General features: G+C 39.6%; 1 protein-coding gene across 2 annotated transcripts in view; it reads right to left on the bottom strand.

Annotated features, from left to right (window-relative positions):
- lama1 (laminin, alpha 1) overlaps nt 1-18866 on the bottom strand; it is a 39558-nt gene that overhangs the window by 9270 nt on the left and 11422 nt on the right. For both annotated transcript variants that reach the window (XM_027149932.2, XM_047811421.1), the window contains 40 exons: nt 18711-18800; nt 17914-18031; nt 17110-17288; nt 16486-16591; nt 15779-15936; nt 15420-15560; nt 15110-15274; nt 14591-14695; nt 13834-14048; nt 13173-13284; nt 12931-13041; nt 12629-12756; nt 12338-12424; nt 11416-11627; nt 11071-11177; nt 10313-10493; nt 10071-10207; nt 9486-9719; nt 8909-9052; nt 7127-7309; nt 6509-6694; nt 6256-6383; nt 6047-6167; nt 5344-5484; nt 5090-5208; nt 4623-4903; nt 4294-4436; nt 4054-4152; nt 3855-3966; nt 3533-3689; nt 3206-3416; nt 2993-3109; nt 2552-2715; nt 2178-2316; nt 1936-2038; nt 1710-1826; nt 1146-1328; nt 904-1058; nt 621-764; nt 54-187 (listed from right to left, as the gene is read on the bottom strand). In XM_027149932.2, coding sequence (XP_027005733.2) covers nt 54-187; nt 621-764; nt 904-1058; nt 1146-1328; nt 1710-1826; nt 1936-2038; nt 2178-2316; nt 2552-2715; nt 2993-3109; nt 3206-3416; nt 3533-3689; nt 3855-3966; nt 4054-4152; nt 4294-4436; nt 4623-4903; nt 5090-5208; nt 5344-5484; nt 6047-6167; nt 6256-6383; nt 6509-6694; nt 7127-7309; nt 8909-9052; nt 9486-9719; nt 10071-10207; nt 10313-10493; nt 11071-11177; nt 11416-11627; nt 12338-12424; nt 12629-12756; nt 12931-13041; nt 13173-13284; nt 13834-14048; nt 14591-14695; nt 15110-15274; nt 15420-15560; nt 15779-15936; nt 16486-16591; nt 17110-17288; nt 17914-18031; nt 18711-18800 — 5867 coding nt within the window. The remainder of the gene's footprint in view (nt 1-53; nt 188-620; nt 765-903; nt 1059-1145; nt 1329-1709; nt 1827-1935; nt 2039-2177; nt 2317-2551; nt 2716-2992; nt 3110-3205; nt 3417-3532; nt 3690-3854; nt 3967-4053; nt 4153-4293; nt 4437-4622; nt 4904-5089; nt 5209-5343; nt 5485-6046; nt 6168-6255; nt 6384-6508; nt 6695-7126; nt 7310-8908; nt 9053-9485; nt 9720-10070; nt 10208-10312; nt 10494-11070; nt 11178-11415; nt 11628-12337; nt 12425-12628; nt 12757-12930; nt 13042-13172; nt 13285-13833; nt 14049-14590; nt 14696-15109; nt 15275-15419; nt 15561-15778; nt 15937-16485; nt 16592-17109; nt 17289-17913; nt 18032-18710; nt 18801-18866) is intronic.

The following is an 18866-nucleotide window of genomic DNA, read 5'->3' as shown; positions in this document are numbered from 1 at the left end:
CAGTATATTAGGTTGAAGAACTGCATGTAGCAAATACAAAGTGCAAAACATACCGAGTGGCATTAATTCTGTGCCATTTGTTGTTGTTTATCTGCAGGTTAGGGAACTCCAGTTTAGTGAGGCCTGAGCCTGAATCCCACAGAAAGGCCACTTTTCCATGCCTCATCTCAAGAGCCATGAAATCCACCTGAAAATGACATAACGACTCAATTAGTAACTAAACTCCAAAAACATTCATTCATTCATTCATTTTCTACCGCTTAACCGAACTTCTCAGGTCACGGGGAGCCTGTGCCTATCTCAGGCGTCATTGGGTATCGAGGCAGGATACACCCTGGACGGAGTGCCAACCCATCACAGGGCACACACTCTCTCGTTCACTCACGCACTCACACACTACGGACAATTTTCCAGAGATGCCAATCAACCTACCATGCATGTCTTTGGACCGGGGGAGGAAACCGGAGTACCCGGAGGAAACCCCCGAGGCGGAGGCGAGAATGAAACCTCCAACCCTGGATGTGTGAGGCAAACGTGCTAACCACTAAGCCGCCGTGCCCTCCCAACTGCCAAAACTTCAAATTAAAATAAAGAAAGTTAATAGGAGCCTAACGACTTACACTTGAGTTGCTACCCATGTAGAAGAGCAGGTTGTCTGGTTCTGTCGTTTTCACAGTAAGGGTGAGTGTGTTGAAATTGCTGGAGGTGATTTCTGGTTTGTATGAACGCACACAGTTCATATCTGCTGACACTGCAACTTTGATCTGCTCCAAAAAAAAAAGGATCCGACATCAAGGGAATAATCCTTTTAATAGTTTTAGTGGATGATTTATCACCTTAAATAAAGTGAACTATTCAGAACTATCATGTGATATGTTGTTCATATAACCTAATAGCACTGACCGAGGCTGCTTGCTTTCGGGCCTGATTGATCATCTCCTTTATCTCTGACAGGTTCCTGCTCAAGTTCTCCCGCAGCATCTTCAGCGGTTGTAACCTGTCAAAGAGTCTCTCTGTCCGTGTCTGAGCCTCTTTTATCTTAGATTCAACTGCACTGGCTAATAAAAGAGAGTAATAATTAATACAGAGTAAATGTACTGTATACTGAAGGTTTGTACACCAGTGTAACTGATTTAGGAACATACCAGTGTCCTCAGAGTCTTTAACCATCATATTAACAGTGACGGCGCTGCTGTTGGCTGAGCTCACAGCTGAAGATGATGCCTCTAGCTTTATGCGGTAGTCCTCCAAATGCTCTAGAGCTTTCTGTAATGAGGCATTGGCATTGGCTGCTTGCTGCTTTGCCTCAAGAATCTGCTCCCTATTTCCTGCAAAAAAAAAAGAGTAGTTCTGACTCAGATAACACATAAAGACCATAATATACATGGTAAAAATTAATTAATCAATAGATTTCTGGCATTTGACAGACACCCGTATCTAGAACAACATACATTTATGTATTTTTTTATAGGTCTTGATCAAGAGAACAGCATCAGTAGCACATTGGACCTGAACTCATAACCTTCTGATGACTAGGCCAACACCTTAACCACTGAGCTACCATTTCCCTCAGGCTGCTGTCTGTGTTCTAACATGTTAGCATGTTTACGTTTGCACTAACAGTTGCATGAGCAGGAATATATACAGCATTGCTCAGAGAGACAGGAACTGACACTGGGGTTATGTTTGATATCTGTGTGGAGTCTTACCACTGGGCAGGTTGTTCAGGTTGATGAGAGCCTCAGGGAGCAGCTGGGAGAAGTTGTGCACACTCGTTGTGATTACACTGAGCTTGCTAGTTACAGCACTGGTGTTCAGCACAAGCCCTGGTAAATGGGATAAACATAAAAAAGGTATAGTCATTTGTGTGTGTGTGTGTGTGTGTGTGTGTGTGTGTGTGTGTGTGTGTGTGTGTGTGTGAAGGAGACCACTTGCCTTCAATGTATGTATTCAAATCTGCACTTTCATTTAAAATCTTTAAGCTTCTCTGCACAGCCTGTTTCCCCAGTTCAGTTAAGGATTCGTTTGAATGTTGACTCTTTTAAGAAAAGTGGTGAGAAAAAAAAACTCCATGAATTCAAGTCACGTGATGCTGCATTCTTTCTTAAACTAGATTAACAACTAAGATTTTATTCACCATGCTAAAGAATTATTTTACAACTCCTCAATTGACTGACCAGGTTAAGGGTGTAACTAGCATTCTGATTGACGGACAGTGCCACGTTTTCCGCCTGATGGATGTTGTCGCTGATGTCAGAGATTCCTCGGGAAGTGGTGGTGGCATTCAGCGATGCTTCTCTAACTCCAGACAAAGTACTGCACAACAACAAAACAAGATGTCACACACACTTTATAATGTCTTTTATATCTGACCTTCATATGTACCTTCGTAACACTTGGCACAATAGCACAATGTGTAATAAATATAAGTCTGAATTTTCTACAAAATGATTAAAGCTTATGTAAATGGAATACATTTCAACATTCTCTCTCTCTCTCTCTCTCTCTCTCTCTCTCTCTCTCTCTCTCTCTCTCTCTCATGGATACACACCTGTTGATTGTCTGTGCCTCTGTCCTGAGTGCTTGGGCATGGTCCTCTGCACTGTACACTAACTGTAGAGCATCTCTTTTGGTTAGCTCCATCACTAGAGTGTCCACATGTTTCCTCACAGTGGGGCTCCACTGCAGCAACTCATCCTTAGCCTCCTCCACCTTCTGATTAGCCAGTGACATATAAAATCCTCACAGTTATAATCACGCCATTATAAACCGGCAACAACCTACCTACATCACGTGACGTCTTACTCAAAACCACATCCGTCAAACAAACATTTCAAACATCCGTCAAACAAATTGGACATTAGCTTTGAATTACATTCTGTGTGTTTGGAACATTTTCACAACACAGCACTTAGAGTACTATATACTTTGCAAAGATAACTGCGTATAATATATAACAGCGTGAATATAACAGTAATATATCAGGCCTTACCGCTGTGAGATTGCGCATGTCTTCGGCGATATGAAGTGCATCAGTCAAAAAATCCTGAGCTTCCTCCAAATTTGCCTCCACAGACTGATTCAGACTGCTCACGTTATGCCTTGTTATCTGTCAAAACATTCCCATACTACTCATTTATCCATCCCATAACTAAGAATCCCAGCATAATCAACAGTCAAGCATCTGAACATGAGATCAACTCACCTTGTACTCTTCCAGATTGGTGTGGATATTCATCAGAAGATGTTCTGTGTGATTAGTGTGATTCTTGGCTGTGTTCAGGAGCTCCTGTGCATACTGGAGGTGCTGGTGATGCCTAGCTAAGTTAGTGGAGATGTTGTGCTTCAGATTCTCCGTTTGATTGGAAGGTTCCATTATTTCCTTTTGCACGCTGTCAAGTACCACCACTGAAGCACTGTAAACATAATATAGTATGCATTTAAATAATCCGGTGTGCTTAAATTGGTTGGATATCTAAACTAGCCAATGTTGTAAAAGTAACACCATGATAAAGCACATTAAATAGCTTACCTGCGTTCTTCTACAGCAGTGCTGTTGCTGCTGACCAAGTCGACAGCCCTAATATTCTCCAAAATGGCCTCCATCTGCTCCAGCAGAACAGCACTGCGTCCTTCCTCCATCTCCTCTTTCACCGTCTCATTAAGATTGCTCACATCCTCCTTCACAACTAGACCAAGCAAAACCAGGCCACATGAGTTAACATTTCCTCACATGAATAGCACATTATATATATATATATATATATATATATATATATATATATATATATATATATATATATATATATATATATATATATAAACTTCTAGTAATGAATACAGAGATCGTGTACCTTGGATGGCAGTATGAAGGTTAGAAATCAGGTCAAGAAGACCTTTTCCGTGATTAACGCTCTCTTCAGTAGCCCGCAAAACATTGTGGCTAAAAGTGGATATGTTCATAGCCTAAAAAGAAAGAAAGAAAGCTGTTTAAAGATCTGCCGAGTATATCCACTCATCTGTCAGATATGACATAAGATGTGATGGGAAAACCTTTTGTTGTAGCTGATCCACTTGTTTAGTGAGATGTGTTGCATCTTCCTCTCTCCCGTTCAACCGATAGCTTGAGTTCAGCTCTGATGACATCTTGGTCTATATGAACATCAATATTTAATACAGTCATTAGTAGTAGTTTTTTTTAATATTATTTTATCCTGCAGACACTAACAAATGAGATGATATCTAATTCTTATTGGTTAATAATCAGAAAAGTGGTGATGTCTGTGCACCCACCCGAAGCTCATGGGTCTGGTTCTCCAGGCTGATCAACAGGGTGTATGGAGCCAGAATGACACCACTGAGGTTCAGAGACTGTATTGAGGCTTCTATAGCATCTACATCATCCAGCAGCAGCCCAGTGCATTCATCATCGCATGCTAAAAAAAAAGAATTAATTCATTATTAGTTTATTTTCATGTTCTTTATGGCATTTCCATCACTAAGCATACCTTTACGCTTAATAAGGACTGTATATTTTTCTAATATCTTCTTTATTAAAAACTTAAGTTCTTGTGAACTAAAAAATGGTTCTAATGTTATAAAACGGTGTATGGGATACTCACACACACACTGATCATCAGTGAGGACATGTCGGTCCTCACACTGGTCACATAGATGACCCCTGAACCCAAGTTTGCACTCGCACCTCCCCGTTTGTCCGTCACAAAGGTTGTGCAGTGAGCCGCTCGTGCCGCACACACACTCCTCACACTTCCCACCGGGTTGTGAGGGGTTACCATAGTAACCCAGTGAACACCTCTCACAGTAGCGTCCTTCATAGCCTGGTTTACAGGCATTACAGTGGTAATCACCAACACCATCCAATACACATGTGGGGCTAAAACTGCACAAATACACCACCAACAGTTAGTGCACTGGCCATTTGTTACACTTATTATTTTACTAGCAATTATTACATTCTTCAAGCATTTCATATGCAATGAGGATTTAATATTATTAGCCAAATCAAATGGAAACACTGACATAATAAATCAGTTGTGTTTTGGGGTCTAGGAGTGAGACATGTTACCTGTTGCTTTGTATTGGACAAGCACAAAGTGAGCAGTCACTGATGGAGCCCTTCACCTGGCCATAATACCCCGGGGCACATATATTACAGTGTTCTCCTGCTGTGTGGTGCTGACAGCCCTGATTAAAAAAGGAATAATCAGGAAAAACTATTCTGTGTATTTTACTACCAATTAGATTCATCTACATAAAACAGGCAGTATAAACTGTGAGGGTCAAACGTGATAGATATGGAATATATAAATATGATCTTACCAGGCACTCGCCAGTGTCTAGGTCACATGCCAAGCTGTGGTTATTACACTGGCAGGGGACACAAGGCTGGATCATAGGTCTATTCTTGCCCTTCATGTTGAGCTCCGATACTCGCTGCCTATAGTAACCTGGAGCACATTCCTACAAAACACATGCACACACATACAGTGTTAATTTGCACAGACAAACACACTCAAGATATAATAATACTCATAAAGGAACGGCATTGGGTATCGAAAAACAAACGAAACCCGTTTAATTGAAATATTATAGAAGTTGTTCAGCGAAGGATTAAAAATATCTATTGCCTGAAAGGATTTCCTCAAAAGCATTTGTAACTTAAGGCTAGTAATTTGGTATCATTTGAGAGTAAATACAAAGTTTCTTATGTGTTTATTTTTCTATGCTGAATCAGGTTTACAGTGTAGAACGTGTGCGTCTGTGGGATTTCTGCTACTGTGTAAAATAGATTAATATGTTTTATGCATGTTGTCACATGTCCCGTGTGAGATGTATAAACAAGTATAAAATGTCTTTTGATCATTAAGGGCGGTGTAATATAACAAGTGTGAGAATTTGACTTTATTCTTCAATACCAGGAATGTTGTTGTTGTATGTATCGTTTGGCTGTACAGAAAACAATGCTAGTGTAACTACAGTAGTCCCCACAGACAGGTGAAGACATCAGGAGTCTTGGAGTTACCTGACAGGACAGGCCTGCATAGCCTGGAGGGCATTCACATATCTCTACCAGCCTGGCCACCTCCATTCCCTCAGGAGATTCATCCACATCCACCGCTGTCTCCATGGAGATATTTGAGATCCTGGACAGAGACAAAGATTTGATTTTAGATTTGAAGAAAAAAGATTCATGATTATTACAATTGCAGAACATATTGATTTAAAAAGGACCTGCTTTGCTGGAGTCCTGTCCCGAATGAGGCTTTGATGATGATGTACTCCACATTACTCAAGATGGACATGAAGTCTTCGTGACTCACAGCATTCTCAGACACTGCATTGAAGTACTTCCACTTGTGCTGTCCAGGCAAAAACAGATGAATTCTTTAGTTTACTAAACAACCTTGAATTTGCCTAATTACCCCACCTCCATGATCAGTTCTATGTACTCTGCTTGCAGTCTGTGTGTGTGTACGAAGCACACCTCTGTGAGAGGGACACGTTGTGTGGTGCGGACACCATTCTCTGGAGCAGGCATGTCGGTGTAAATCACCAGCTTCCTCAGGTGTCCTCCCCTCATCAGCACTTGAGGCTCATAATTAGATAGACCTGATCCATCCATTGCAGCAAAGGTTACAGTATATGAGAGTTCACCACCATAGGACAGCAGCTGCGCAGAAAAACAAGACATCAGCTCAAATGTTCTGCAGAGATCATATCTCAAACAGTACATTTACACTTTACATTGACTCTATTGACCCAGAACAAATTCTACAATTTAAGGCATGTTCTAATATTCATATTTTATTTCAATTTAAATGCCAATGTATGCCATTATATGCATCTAAAAATGGCACTGTTGTACACAAATATAGTAATACGAAGCCATTTGATATTCGTATTTTTATTTCTATACGGCTCATAGTTTGCGAGATAAAATGACAATTTCTTTTAAGAAAACTGTTTTTTATTTTATTATGATTCAAATGCAGAGTGTAGTGCTAATGTTTTCTCTATCCCAAAAAGTACAAAATGAATAGGATAATTAACTCTTTAATTGATTTGTAAAGGAAGCTGACAGTCCTGGTGTGTTGTGTTGTACCTTGCTGCTCAGAAAAGGTTGGGGCAATCGCCAGTAATAAGGTCCAGTGAGAGTTGAACCAGTCTGGAGCTGAGCCACATCCAGCAGAATTTCTCCCGCTATGTAATAAACTCCCTCTAGTGTTCCTTGCAGGTCACTTTGGCTCACTACGTGTAGACGCTCAGTCGTAAGCCCTGCTGTTATCTAATAAACACAGTAACAAAAAGAAATGGGTTTAAATATAATAGCATTGAATTATTTTATGCCAGTGAGCTGTCAAACAATCTGCAGTGCAAATTATATTGATGATGGCTGTTATTTAGTTATTTTTTTCATACTGCACAAATGCCTTTGTCTCACAAATATAATGTTTGCTTGTGTTGTTCAAGATTAGGGTTGCAAAGGGGCGGAAAGTTTCTATTAAATTTCCGGAGACTTTCCACAGGAACTTAATCTGGGGAATTTTGGAAATATTCCAAATTGGAAACTTTACAGGAATTTAATGAAAATTTAAGGGAATGTATTTATATAAACTATATCATATACAAACATTTTGTTTGGTCATAACACTCCTAATCTACTGCTTATTAAGAGTTAGTAAGGTAGTTATTAAGTTTGGGTATTGGGTACAATTAAGAATGTAGAATAAGGTCATGCAGAATAAGGCATTAATATGTGCTTAATAAGTACTAATAAATAGCACATATTCTATTAATATTCATGCTAATAAGCAACTAGTTAAATGACCCTAAAATAAAGTGTTACTGTGCATCTTATGGAAGAACACAAGTACATGCAGGGGGTTTGGCCTCAATGGCCCTCCAGTAAGCAGTGTGCTTTGTGCAAGTGACTGAGGAACTTAAAATGCATTAAATCTTGTTGCTTTATTATGCTGCAAGATTGTTTTTAACTACATTTAAGTTCCTTGTTATAGGCAACTCTGCATTTTTTTAAATTCCCTTTTATGCATTTATTCCCATATAGTCCCATTAATTCCCATATATTTCCATTAATTCCCATATATTCCTGTTAATTCCCATATAGTCCTGTTACTTCCCATATATTCTTGTTAATTCTCATATATTCCCATTAATTCCCATACATTCTTGTTAATTCCCATATATTCCCATTAATTCCCATACATTCTTGTTAATTCCCATGTATTCCCATTAATTCCCATATATTCCCATTATTCCCATATATTCCCATTAATTCCCATATATTCCTGTTAATTCCCATATATTGGCATTAATTCACATGGAAAGTTTCCAGCCTTGAAAATTCCCGAAATTGTGCAACCCTATTCAAGATACACATGATTAGACTTTTGGTTACGCTCCAGCAGCAGATAAAACTAAAACTGTTTTATACACAACAGTGTGAACAGCAGAATGCATAACAAATCTGACATTTTTTAAATCCAATTTCATGTAGTAGTAACTTCATGGCATAATACCATCCTTTACATGTCTGATATGCGATCTCTGTCTGAAGTGTGAAATTAAATTCATGCAAGAATGAGAACTGAATCAAAAATCAATAAGCCAGAGGGGTTGTATATCTATGACAATCGTGTCATTTGCTGGGACATATTCTGTTTAAACCAACACAGACCACCAGGAAAAAGCTTTGACCTGTAGTTACATCCTTTTGATTCGTCCTTTTCTTTCTGCTCCATTATGCACTATGGCTTTGTTCTAATTTGAAATTTTATGTTAAATATATAACAGACATGAAAAAAAGCCTCCTTTCATATGGTACATGTTAGGAATAGTAGAATCATAAAAGAAACAGTGTACTCACTGGCACTCTGACCAGCCCACCAAGCTCCTCACAGATGGAGGAGACCCCAAAACAGAAGCAGGGGCTGCATCCAGCTGGATTCTGCCTCCACAGACCAAATGTCCCACTTTTACATTCATCACAACCACCACCACCTACATTCTCCTGAGAGGCAAGAGAGAAAGGAGAGAGGGAGAATGTAAACGTGTACACGTGCCATAAGAGCAATAAGAGAGATATCTATCTGATTTAATTATCATTCAATATCTATTAATATTCCAATATTGCTTTTCACTTCAAGAATTGCCAAAATAGTAAGTGTGGAAAGTTAAATGTTAATATTTTAATCTAAATGCATTTTTTCATCAGTCATGTATATCAGAAAATATCTCAAATCAGATCTGATAGAAATCACAATTTTAGATTTGCATAATAGATATAGACATAGGAGCTAAATAAATATCCCTACCAAAAACAACTAAATAATCCTTATATAACAAGAAGTAAAACCGGACATAAAACATGAGTCCCACAGATATTTCCCTTTTACGGAACACACAAGTAGCAGCGCTAACACAAGAGGGTGCCGTAACACTACCTTGCACACACACCGTCCGTCGTCTTCACATCCACACACTCCCAGTTCTGCATCACAAAACTCCTCATGGGTGCCGTCAGCGTTGCAGTTGCATGCAGTGCACTCTGGGAAATTCCTAAAGCCTAGAGTGCAACGGTCACATTTCTGAGAAGTGAAGTGTGGCCTACACACGCACTGACCGCTGAGCAGGTCACACTGAGACGAGTTTGAGCCGGCGGCATCGCATCCACATGACTGGGAGGATGAACAGAAGGATTAATATGCATTTATAAATGCAAAACTCCAAAAAAAAGAACTTACATTACATTAACTGGCCAATAAACACAGTTAAGAAAAAATAATTAAAGCATAAAGTTACAGGCAAATGTTTTAGCAAACATTGGTTAAATTGAATGCTGTCATTATGCAAGGGTTAATTAAAGACATTGAGTTTTGTGTATACGTGCACTGAACAATACAATTATTTAGATAAAATGAAGATGCCTTTATTAATTTTCTTTCATTTCTCCAACAGGAATCTGATTTATGAGAATCATAGTATTCTGTTTTTCACGCCCAATTAAATAATCTGGTCATTTTTGTTACCTTGCATCCAGTCACTCCATCATGACCCCAGTGATCGTCGTCACATATTTCACATTTCTCTCCTCTGGTGTTTGGTGGGCAGATACACTCGCCTGTCTCAGCATTGCAGTTACCATGTGTGTGATCACAGTTGCAAGCTATATGTAAGAGCAGACAGTTTACTAAGTACAACTGTCGATCAGATCTCAAAGGTCTTGTCTTGAATTATTTTAGTGTCTGTGATGCGGAAAGCGGAGTCTCACGTGTGCAGCCGTCGTCTGTGAAATTGTAGTAGCCGTGCAGGCAGCGGTCACATTTATCACCAGCTACACCAATAGTACACTGGCACCGACCAGCTTCATCACATGCTTCTGATACTGATCCTGACTGATTACATTTGCACTCCCTGCAACCATCGCCACTGTTGATACCGAAGAAACCGACCTGATGGATACAAAGAACAGCCAAACATTACCATGAATGACAAAGTAAGCAAGAGAAATGAAACGCTTTGTCTAGCACATAGATAGAAAGAGAGAGAGAGAGTCACATGTGCTTACAAATGCCCTACAGAACAGCTTGCCATAACAAACTGTGAACAATTATTATCCAAATAACAAATGTGAGCTCTGTCATTCATCACGATTAGATCTGTTTTGGCCGAATGTCAGGCTTCACATCCAAAAGGAACCCACTGGAGCTTCAGACTGCCTGGGACTCAATTGTCACCACTTACCCCAGCCCAAGCATCTGACACCGAGCTTGAGGAACAGCTGTGCCCCTTTTACGCCTGATTACTCGCCAAAAAAATTCTCTGCCCTCTTCCACCAGCATTTCCCTCCATCCATCCAAATGAACGTGCAAGAAAATATGATTCCTCCCATGCACGTTTCATAGCCATTTTGTGTGGTTTTTTTTACAGTAACTATAAAGAGCTATTGGTCTTAAAATACTAGTTAAATTAAAACAGTACTTGAAAAAAACAATAAGAAAGTCATCACTCAGAAGAGCTTAAACATACCTGACAGCGGTCACAGTTGTCTCCCTCCACGTTGGCTTTACACTCACACTGACCCGTTATAATGTTACACAAAGTGGAAACTGAGCTGTTAGCATGGCAGCCACAGGCTAAACACACACACACACAAACAAAAAACAATAAAGAAATAAGACAGACTAATACAAACACTGCCAAGACCTGCAATACAATGATTGTCCTCTGGATGGCACTATATACTCATTTTATTTACCACTAGTTATTTATTATAATTTTTTAAAAGTTGTACACAAATTAAATAAAGCACGATCAAATCCAGTCTCTGTGTTTGGTGAAAAGATGATGTCAACTAATTTCACATGCACATACCTCGGCAGTTCTTAGCTATAATAGCATCACCATAGTAACCATCCTCGCAGCGTTCACAGTGTCTGCCTGCTGTGTGTCTCACACACTTTAAACATTCGCCAGTAATAGCGTCACAGTAGCCTGGTTCAGACGGGTCCACGTTCCCGTTACACTCACACACTGAGCATTTCTGACCAGGGATGGTCGGGTTGCCATAAAATCCGTTAGCACACCTAGGAAGGTAGAGATGCACATACAAAGAGTGTTACATCCAATAAAACATGTTTTTGCAGAATTCAGAAAGCACCCTGGATAGGTTTCCCAGTATATTTGGTGTTTCTAAAGCTTTTTTAACTATAGAAAACATTTTCTTTTCATACTTTTTCAGATTCTGCTCAGATTTTCTCCTCTCTAAAGAAACGAGTAGTACGAAATACCGAAGGATTTTCCTTTCCTGAACACTGTTACACACCATCATAAATTTAATTTGTGTGTGCAAATAGAATCTGATAAAAACGTTCAAAAATTGTGTCAAACGTTTAGTTGCTACGGGTCAGATCACTTTGTCCTCGTACAAACTTCACTGAGCACCCATTAGAAGACAAAAGAAAGTCTATGAAAAGACAAGGGCGAGTTTACAGTTGATTCGTTTGCTCATTATAATGAAATCTACAGCTGGTACAAAGCCTAAATTTACATCCACATCCACTACAAACTTATTCCAGAAACAAACAAACTCATCTTGTGTGAACCAAACATCTTGATTTATAGGAATAAAACCTATCGAGATCCTTAATTAATTCACAGCTATCCAGTTTTCTCACACAGGAAATGAGCACGTATTTTAGTTGGCTTGTGAATTTCCCACTGATTAATTAAGGCTCATGACTGATAAAGGAAGTGAATACAGCCTTGTGTTCAGGTATAAGTGTGCTAGGTTTACCTCTCACACTTGGCTCCTGTGTATCCTCGCTCACACTGGTCACATGTGACCTCTCCAGGACCTCGCAGAGAACAAGTAGGACTAAAGCTGTGGACATAAAAATGAACAGTTGACATTTTGCACATCTTTTATTGCGTCCTGCAGTGTTAAGATTCTTAAGGTGAGTTTTCTCCAGTCGTTCCAGCTCTCTGACAGACATTCCTTGAATCCAAGGGACTGGAATTCCATGAGGACTTCTCTCTCTTTAACACACACACATACACAGACACACACAGACACACACTAACTCACTTGTTGGACGCCAGTGTCAGTGGGCAGGCACATCGTTGACAGTCTTCCTCGGTGCCTTCCGTTGGGTCACCATAGTAACCTGGCAGGCACTGGTTACAGTGTGGTCCTGTAGTGTTGTGAGAGCAGTCCTGAGGAAGAATAAGAATATTTTATACACATACATGTTAACACGGTGACTGTGAAAGCCATAACATATGATTAACATAATTTTCAGATTTATTTTCATATAATAAATCTATGTCAAAGTCAACAGATTATATAACAGCAGCTGATAAATCTTTGTTTTAAGTACTTTTACTCACCAGACACACCCCATTAATATCACACTCAGAGGCATGATCATTACATTCACACTGCAGACAGTTGCCTCCGAAAAGGATGCCTCCAACTCGATAAAAGCCAGAAATGCAGGTCTAGAGAGCACAGAGAACAGGAGGAAATAAAGAAAATGCAATGAAACTCTATTGAATATTCTAATTTCTTAAAAAAAAAATTTAGTTTAAAACTTAGAATAAAGTCTCATGCCACATGTTTGTCCTCATACCTCACAGGATGTCCCGGAGTATCCCCAAGGACACTCACACTGCTCCACGTCTGGAGATATATTAGAGCTTGTGGAAGTGGGATCAGCTACGACCATGTACACAGTGCTCAATCTGTGAACACAAAACAAACATGCTTATAGAAGTGTCTCAGAATTATATCTAAATACATCATTTTAAATTGATCTAAAAATGCAAATGTTATAATGCGTAAACATTTAAACATTTCGGTCACATTGGGTTGACTAAAGTTATCCATCATTTTAAGCGACATTTGACGATTAAATATCTCACCAAGACCGTAAATCATAACACCCATGAAGTTGGCATCATTTAGGAAATTAAAAACAGCATGCTTTTTAAGTTGGCACAGAACTACTTAGGAGGAACAGCGTAGAAGGCTGAGGGGTTGATGTGCTGATTTGAATATTATATAGGATACAGAAATTTCAATGATGTTTAACCTGAAGTATAAAGTATTCACATGTCTAAAATCTCATCTGAATAGAATTAGGATTCCTCTATTATTATAGGACTCTATTATTAATTAACTTGCTTGTTTCTTTATAGATAATCAGAACCAGATCCATTGATTAGCAAAGCAAAGCTGTATGCTATAATAAACCGACCTGGCCTGTAGGTGCATGTGTGAATGTTTCTCACCTTAACACTCCATCCACAGTGGTGTTGAGGTGAGCTCTGATCCTGAGACTGGCCACGTCAGCAAGTACGCTCATCAGCTCGTCTCTCTGCACCCTTCTCTCTGTGTGTACATCCATGAAAACATGAGGCAGGAGTTCCAGGGCCACCTGCTGATCTCTGTGAGGATTCAGAAATACACGCCTGGGGAGAAGCTGGCGCAGCGTCTTCCCATTTCCCTAGTGGTGTCAGGCAGGAAACAGTATCACCAATATGGTATCTCACTGAATTATTATATATTTAATTTTATTATTATTATTATTATTATTATTATTAATATTACTCTATAATGCCCCTTACATGAGCTCCCACCCATCAGGCAGCTTTCTCCTGCGGGTGAAGGCTATCACATGCTTTATCCGAATCATGTAAAACCAGCTGAACCACATCTATACAACTGCTGCTCTTACAATATCAAGGAGAGGAGTAAGACATTAGGAGGAAAGAGTTATCTGCCCACTTCTGCATGCATGATCTCACTGACTACTGTTCTTCTGATTGATAGGAGAAAGCTAGTATGTCACTCCTTTCTCCCTGAGAGAGCACAGATCATTTTGCCCTCCTGGACTCCTGACCATGGACAGTCTTAGGAATTCAAGCTTGCGACCTCCAGATGATCGGCTGAGACATGTCCAACCTAGTGTAGCGATGTTTGAGCAGTAGTCGTGGTTGTAGTGCTACTACTGTTATTAAATAAGCGTAAACGTAGCAGTTAACTTACCTCGATAATCACATCAAAATGTGATGGAAGAGTTTTGTCCACATTATTGTCAACTGATACATCATATGCCACGCTGAAGTTCAGAAGGTTTCCATATGCAGTCAGCTACAGTACAAAACAAACATGGAAATGTCAGCTAAGGCTCCAGCCTTGTTCATTAAACACTTCATTAAGTGAAAATCTTATCGAGGACAATAACAGCTGGACATTTGATGGATTTTTCTCATGTATACTAACATGGGAACAGGACCGATAAATGAGGACTGTTTCTAATGCTAATTAGCTTCCTCTTCACTAAGAGCTGGTGATGCTGAGAAGGATAATTACAAATTTCAATTTAATTAATCACCCGGGGGATCAACCGACTAGAAGTATTAAGTGTCACCCTGGTCATGTATAAGCTCATTATTTCCACATGTAGTAATGAGTCTGTCAGTGATTCAGTGTAATTAGAGGGCAGGAAGGGCAACAGAAGGAACATGAAAGAGAGGGAGAAAAAATTGACAGAAAAAGACAGACCTTGTTGCCGATGAAGGGTTCTGGGGCAGCCCAGGCAGATACAGTCTGATAGCTCCTAGCAGCGGTAGCATTATTAGCGATGATAAGGTTGTCCTCTATGATAGGGGCTGTGAAGACTGAGGTGCTACGAGTTGAAGGACGGAGCCAACCATCTCTGTGTACAATCTGGAAATAATGGCACTTTGTGAAATTTCACATTATTTTAAATGAATTACACAAAGTAACCTGTCAGATTGTGTGTGTGTGTGTGTGTGTGTGTGTGTGTGTGTGTGTGTGTGTGTGTGTGTGTGTGTGTGTGTGTGTGTGTTACCATGGATGTGGACCAGGTAGAGCTTTCACACACATCAGAGACACCGAAACAGAAACATTCAGTGCATCCCTCTGGGTTACTGGCCTGTAGGTTGTAGAAGCCCTGCTTACACAGGTCACAATTTGCCCCCATCACATTGACCTGAAGAAGCACAGACAACACCTTTGGTTAAAACAGATCCACAAAACAGAAATGTCAGAAACCGTTTACATGCAAAAAGCGCTTTGCTGAAAATCGTAGTCTAATAAACTGTTAATATTTCATACGGCGGTTAAATCGGAATAAATCTCATCTATACAAATCAGTCAGAACAGAGAAGGCGATGAAACCCGTGAGCACGCGGGAGCCGATATTCTTACCTTACAGATACACTCTCTACAGGGGTCGATGTTAAGGCTTCCTTCAAGGCTGCACTCGCACCTTGTGCACGAGGGGAAGTCTCTGTACCCGAACGCACAGCGATCGCACTTCTCCCCTGCAAACCCTTCTTTACACACACACTGACCCGGAAAAACACCTGGACGGCAAACGCAAGAAACAGAGCCACAGGCCAACATGATTAATAATGAATGGAAGACAAAAACATCTGCAGTAGTGAAATGTCATGTGCTTAAAGATGAAAGCTTAATGATGAAACACAGCATGAAGATGGCATTTTGCATCAGTGAAGGAGTTAAGGATCCGGCTCGATACTGAAATCACTTATTTATCACGATTATTCAGTCAATTTATTATTCTTGAATCTGCCATTTTATATTATTTAATTCCTATTTTCTTTCATGCTGTACTATCTCTAGCCTTTACAGAATGTGGAGTGAATCAAAATATAAGCTAAATGAATATAAAGCACATTCAATTGAATGTATTAGTAATAAAATATCTGTAACCAAGTTGAATTAATGTACCAGTCAAGAGAACTTAAATTATCATTGACTATGTCACACTAATGGTTTGGTAATACTTACAGAAGTATTTCAGCATTTCAGTAGTCTCTTATTTCTTTATTGGTAAAATTTTCTGCAAATGTGTGTAAGTGTGTTTTTCTATATGTGCACAAATTAGTTACCTTTTCCAGGACTTGCCTGGTTGTCGTCTTTAACGCAGACACGGCTGAGCGAGCCCCGCATGTCGCAGTTACACTCCACGCAAGGCTGGTCAGCATATGGAGACACCTAAAGACGAGGACATAAAGAAACAAATAAACCGTTTCACACGTCTAATCGTACAATGTGTCGAACACTGAGTTGTCTTTTATTATCACATATACATTACAGCTGTGTTATTGTAAAAAACGTCTCTGTCACACATACCAAATAATTAGGAAAGCTGGATTCAAAGTATAAAATTTAACCCTGATCCAGTTCCAGTGAAGTAGAGAGAGTTAAGCGCCTTGCTTAAGGGCCCGTCAGTGGCAGCTAGGCAAAACTGGGGCTCGAACTCATAACCTAGCTCAGATACATAAACACTGAGCCACTATTATTACAACATTCCTTCTTTTAAACATTAACTTGTCTTTGTTGTTGAAACGTGACCACACATACACCACAACTGGTCAACACAATGTACGTAGACACAGTGCAATTCAGATGCAATAAAACAGGCACAGAAAAAGGGGCAGGGGATTCAATGGGCCACACACACACACACACACACACACACATACACACACAGATAAGCAGGGGCTCTTTACCTTGTGTGGTCTGTAGTAACCATCAGCGCAAGTTTCACAGTTAACTCCTGCAGTGTTTTGCGTGCAGTTGATACACACACCGCCTCCTACAAACTGGCCGTGTGAGTTCATGCTCATCTTCAGATCGGCCACCGTCTGGTTGTAATAACAGTCCTCTGCTTTGTCGTGACAGTTGCATTCTGAACATTAATTTAGAGAGAAGAAATAAAGAGACAACGAAATCAGAGTTGCTTATACTTCTAATCAGTAACCTTACCATCTTCTAGAAAACAAATAACCTCAGGCGATGACCTTAGTCGTTATTTCCCAAACAAATTGGACAGAAATTAATGGAGAGTGTGCCATGGTAAATAATGTTATGTTTATATTGCTGGACAGTCTATAGTTTTTTTCTTTTAATAAATATTTTATTCATATTCTTACATTTACAACCTGTAGACATAATGGATAATTTCAGTACAATAAGTATCATTGATTTTTTCTCCATTGTTACAGTTAGCTGTAGTATTTATACAGGCTGAGAATTTTTTTTTCGACTCTATACAAATATGCAAACTTAAACTAACAATTTTGTAAACAGGAAAATTAAAACACAAATAAAAAATGTTTCTGAAAAAATAAAAGGATTTCCAGATTGTTTTAATGAAATGTTTTGACCCAATTTTTTTGTCGTCTTGGCGGTTTGTCAGAATTCAGTCACAGCCAGGGACAACAGATTGTCCCAGCAAGCCACAAATATGCCATAATGTTGTTCTCATTGTCCCAGTGGCACTAGAGTGTCCCGTGTGTGTTTCACTGTCTTACTCTCGCATGTGTTGCCTTCAGAGATGGTCCCTGGTTGCCACAGTTCCTGGTGGTAGCCGGGACAACACTCATTACAGCTCTCGCCACAAGTGTTGTGCTCACACATACACTGCAGTTTCTGGAGGAGAGAGAGGGGAGATGTTATACACATCACACACACACACACACACACACACACACACACACACATTCACAAGACTCCAAGGAGACAAAAGAGAGGCCAGAGAATATAAGAACCAAAAGGAAATGTTCTTGATTTACACAGACTGCCAATCAAATTCCCACACAAAACACATTCTTGGACTGAAACTCAACCAGCACCCACTTCACGCCATGTTTTTGTCTGTGTGTGTGTTTCCTAAGAACCCCACTGATGAAGCAAGGGATTATTGCTTGCTTTCTCAGCCTCTTGTTAACGTGATTTTCACTGTTAATGAGGCAACAAGATTCGTTTAAATACAGACTGGATCGGAATTTGCTCCAAACTGCAGGGGTGTAAACACATTAGAGAAAAAGAAATCTTTCATATTATTTTATAGGGCCTTGTTATCGTAATATTGTAAGATTTCGTTAATCACAATTAAGTGTCATTTCTGCCATACTTTCTATTATAGAATTTTATATTTCAATTTGAAGCTGAACAAAATTTCAAACATTACAATAAAACATCATTAAACATGGTAGATCCACTGGTGGGGACAATACGCTTGGCGGTAAACAGCCAGTGATTACATTCTCAATGTAATTACATTTGATTGACAGATTGCTGACTGAGATCAGAAGAATGTGTTTGTTACCTTGGTAACAGGGTCCAAGGGACAGCTCTGGGCGTGGCCATAGCAGATACACATCCCACCCACTGAAATGTCCTTGATTGAGTAGTAATACTGAAAACAAGGAAGAAGAAGGCAGACATTACAATTCACACAACTTGCAACTGAAGGGTTAGCCAA

The sequence above is a fragment of the Tachysurus fulvidraco genome, chromosome 3 (genome assembly GCF_022655615.1).
Source record: "Tachysurus fulvidraco isolate hzauxx_2018 chromosome 3, HZAU_PFXX_2.0, whole genome shotgun sequence".
In the NCBI taxonomy this organism is placed as follows: domain Eukaryota; kingdom Metazoa; phylum Chordata; class Actinopteri; order Siluriformes; family Bagridae; genus Tachysurus; species Tachysurus fulvidraco.
Note: the sequence above shows the minus strand (reverse complement) of the source record. Positions and strands in the feature narration are given on the sequence as shown.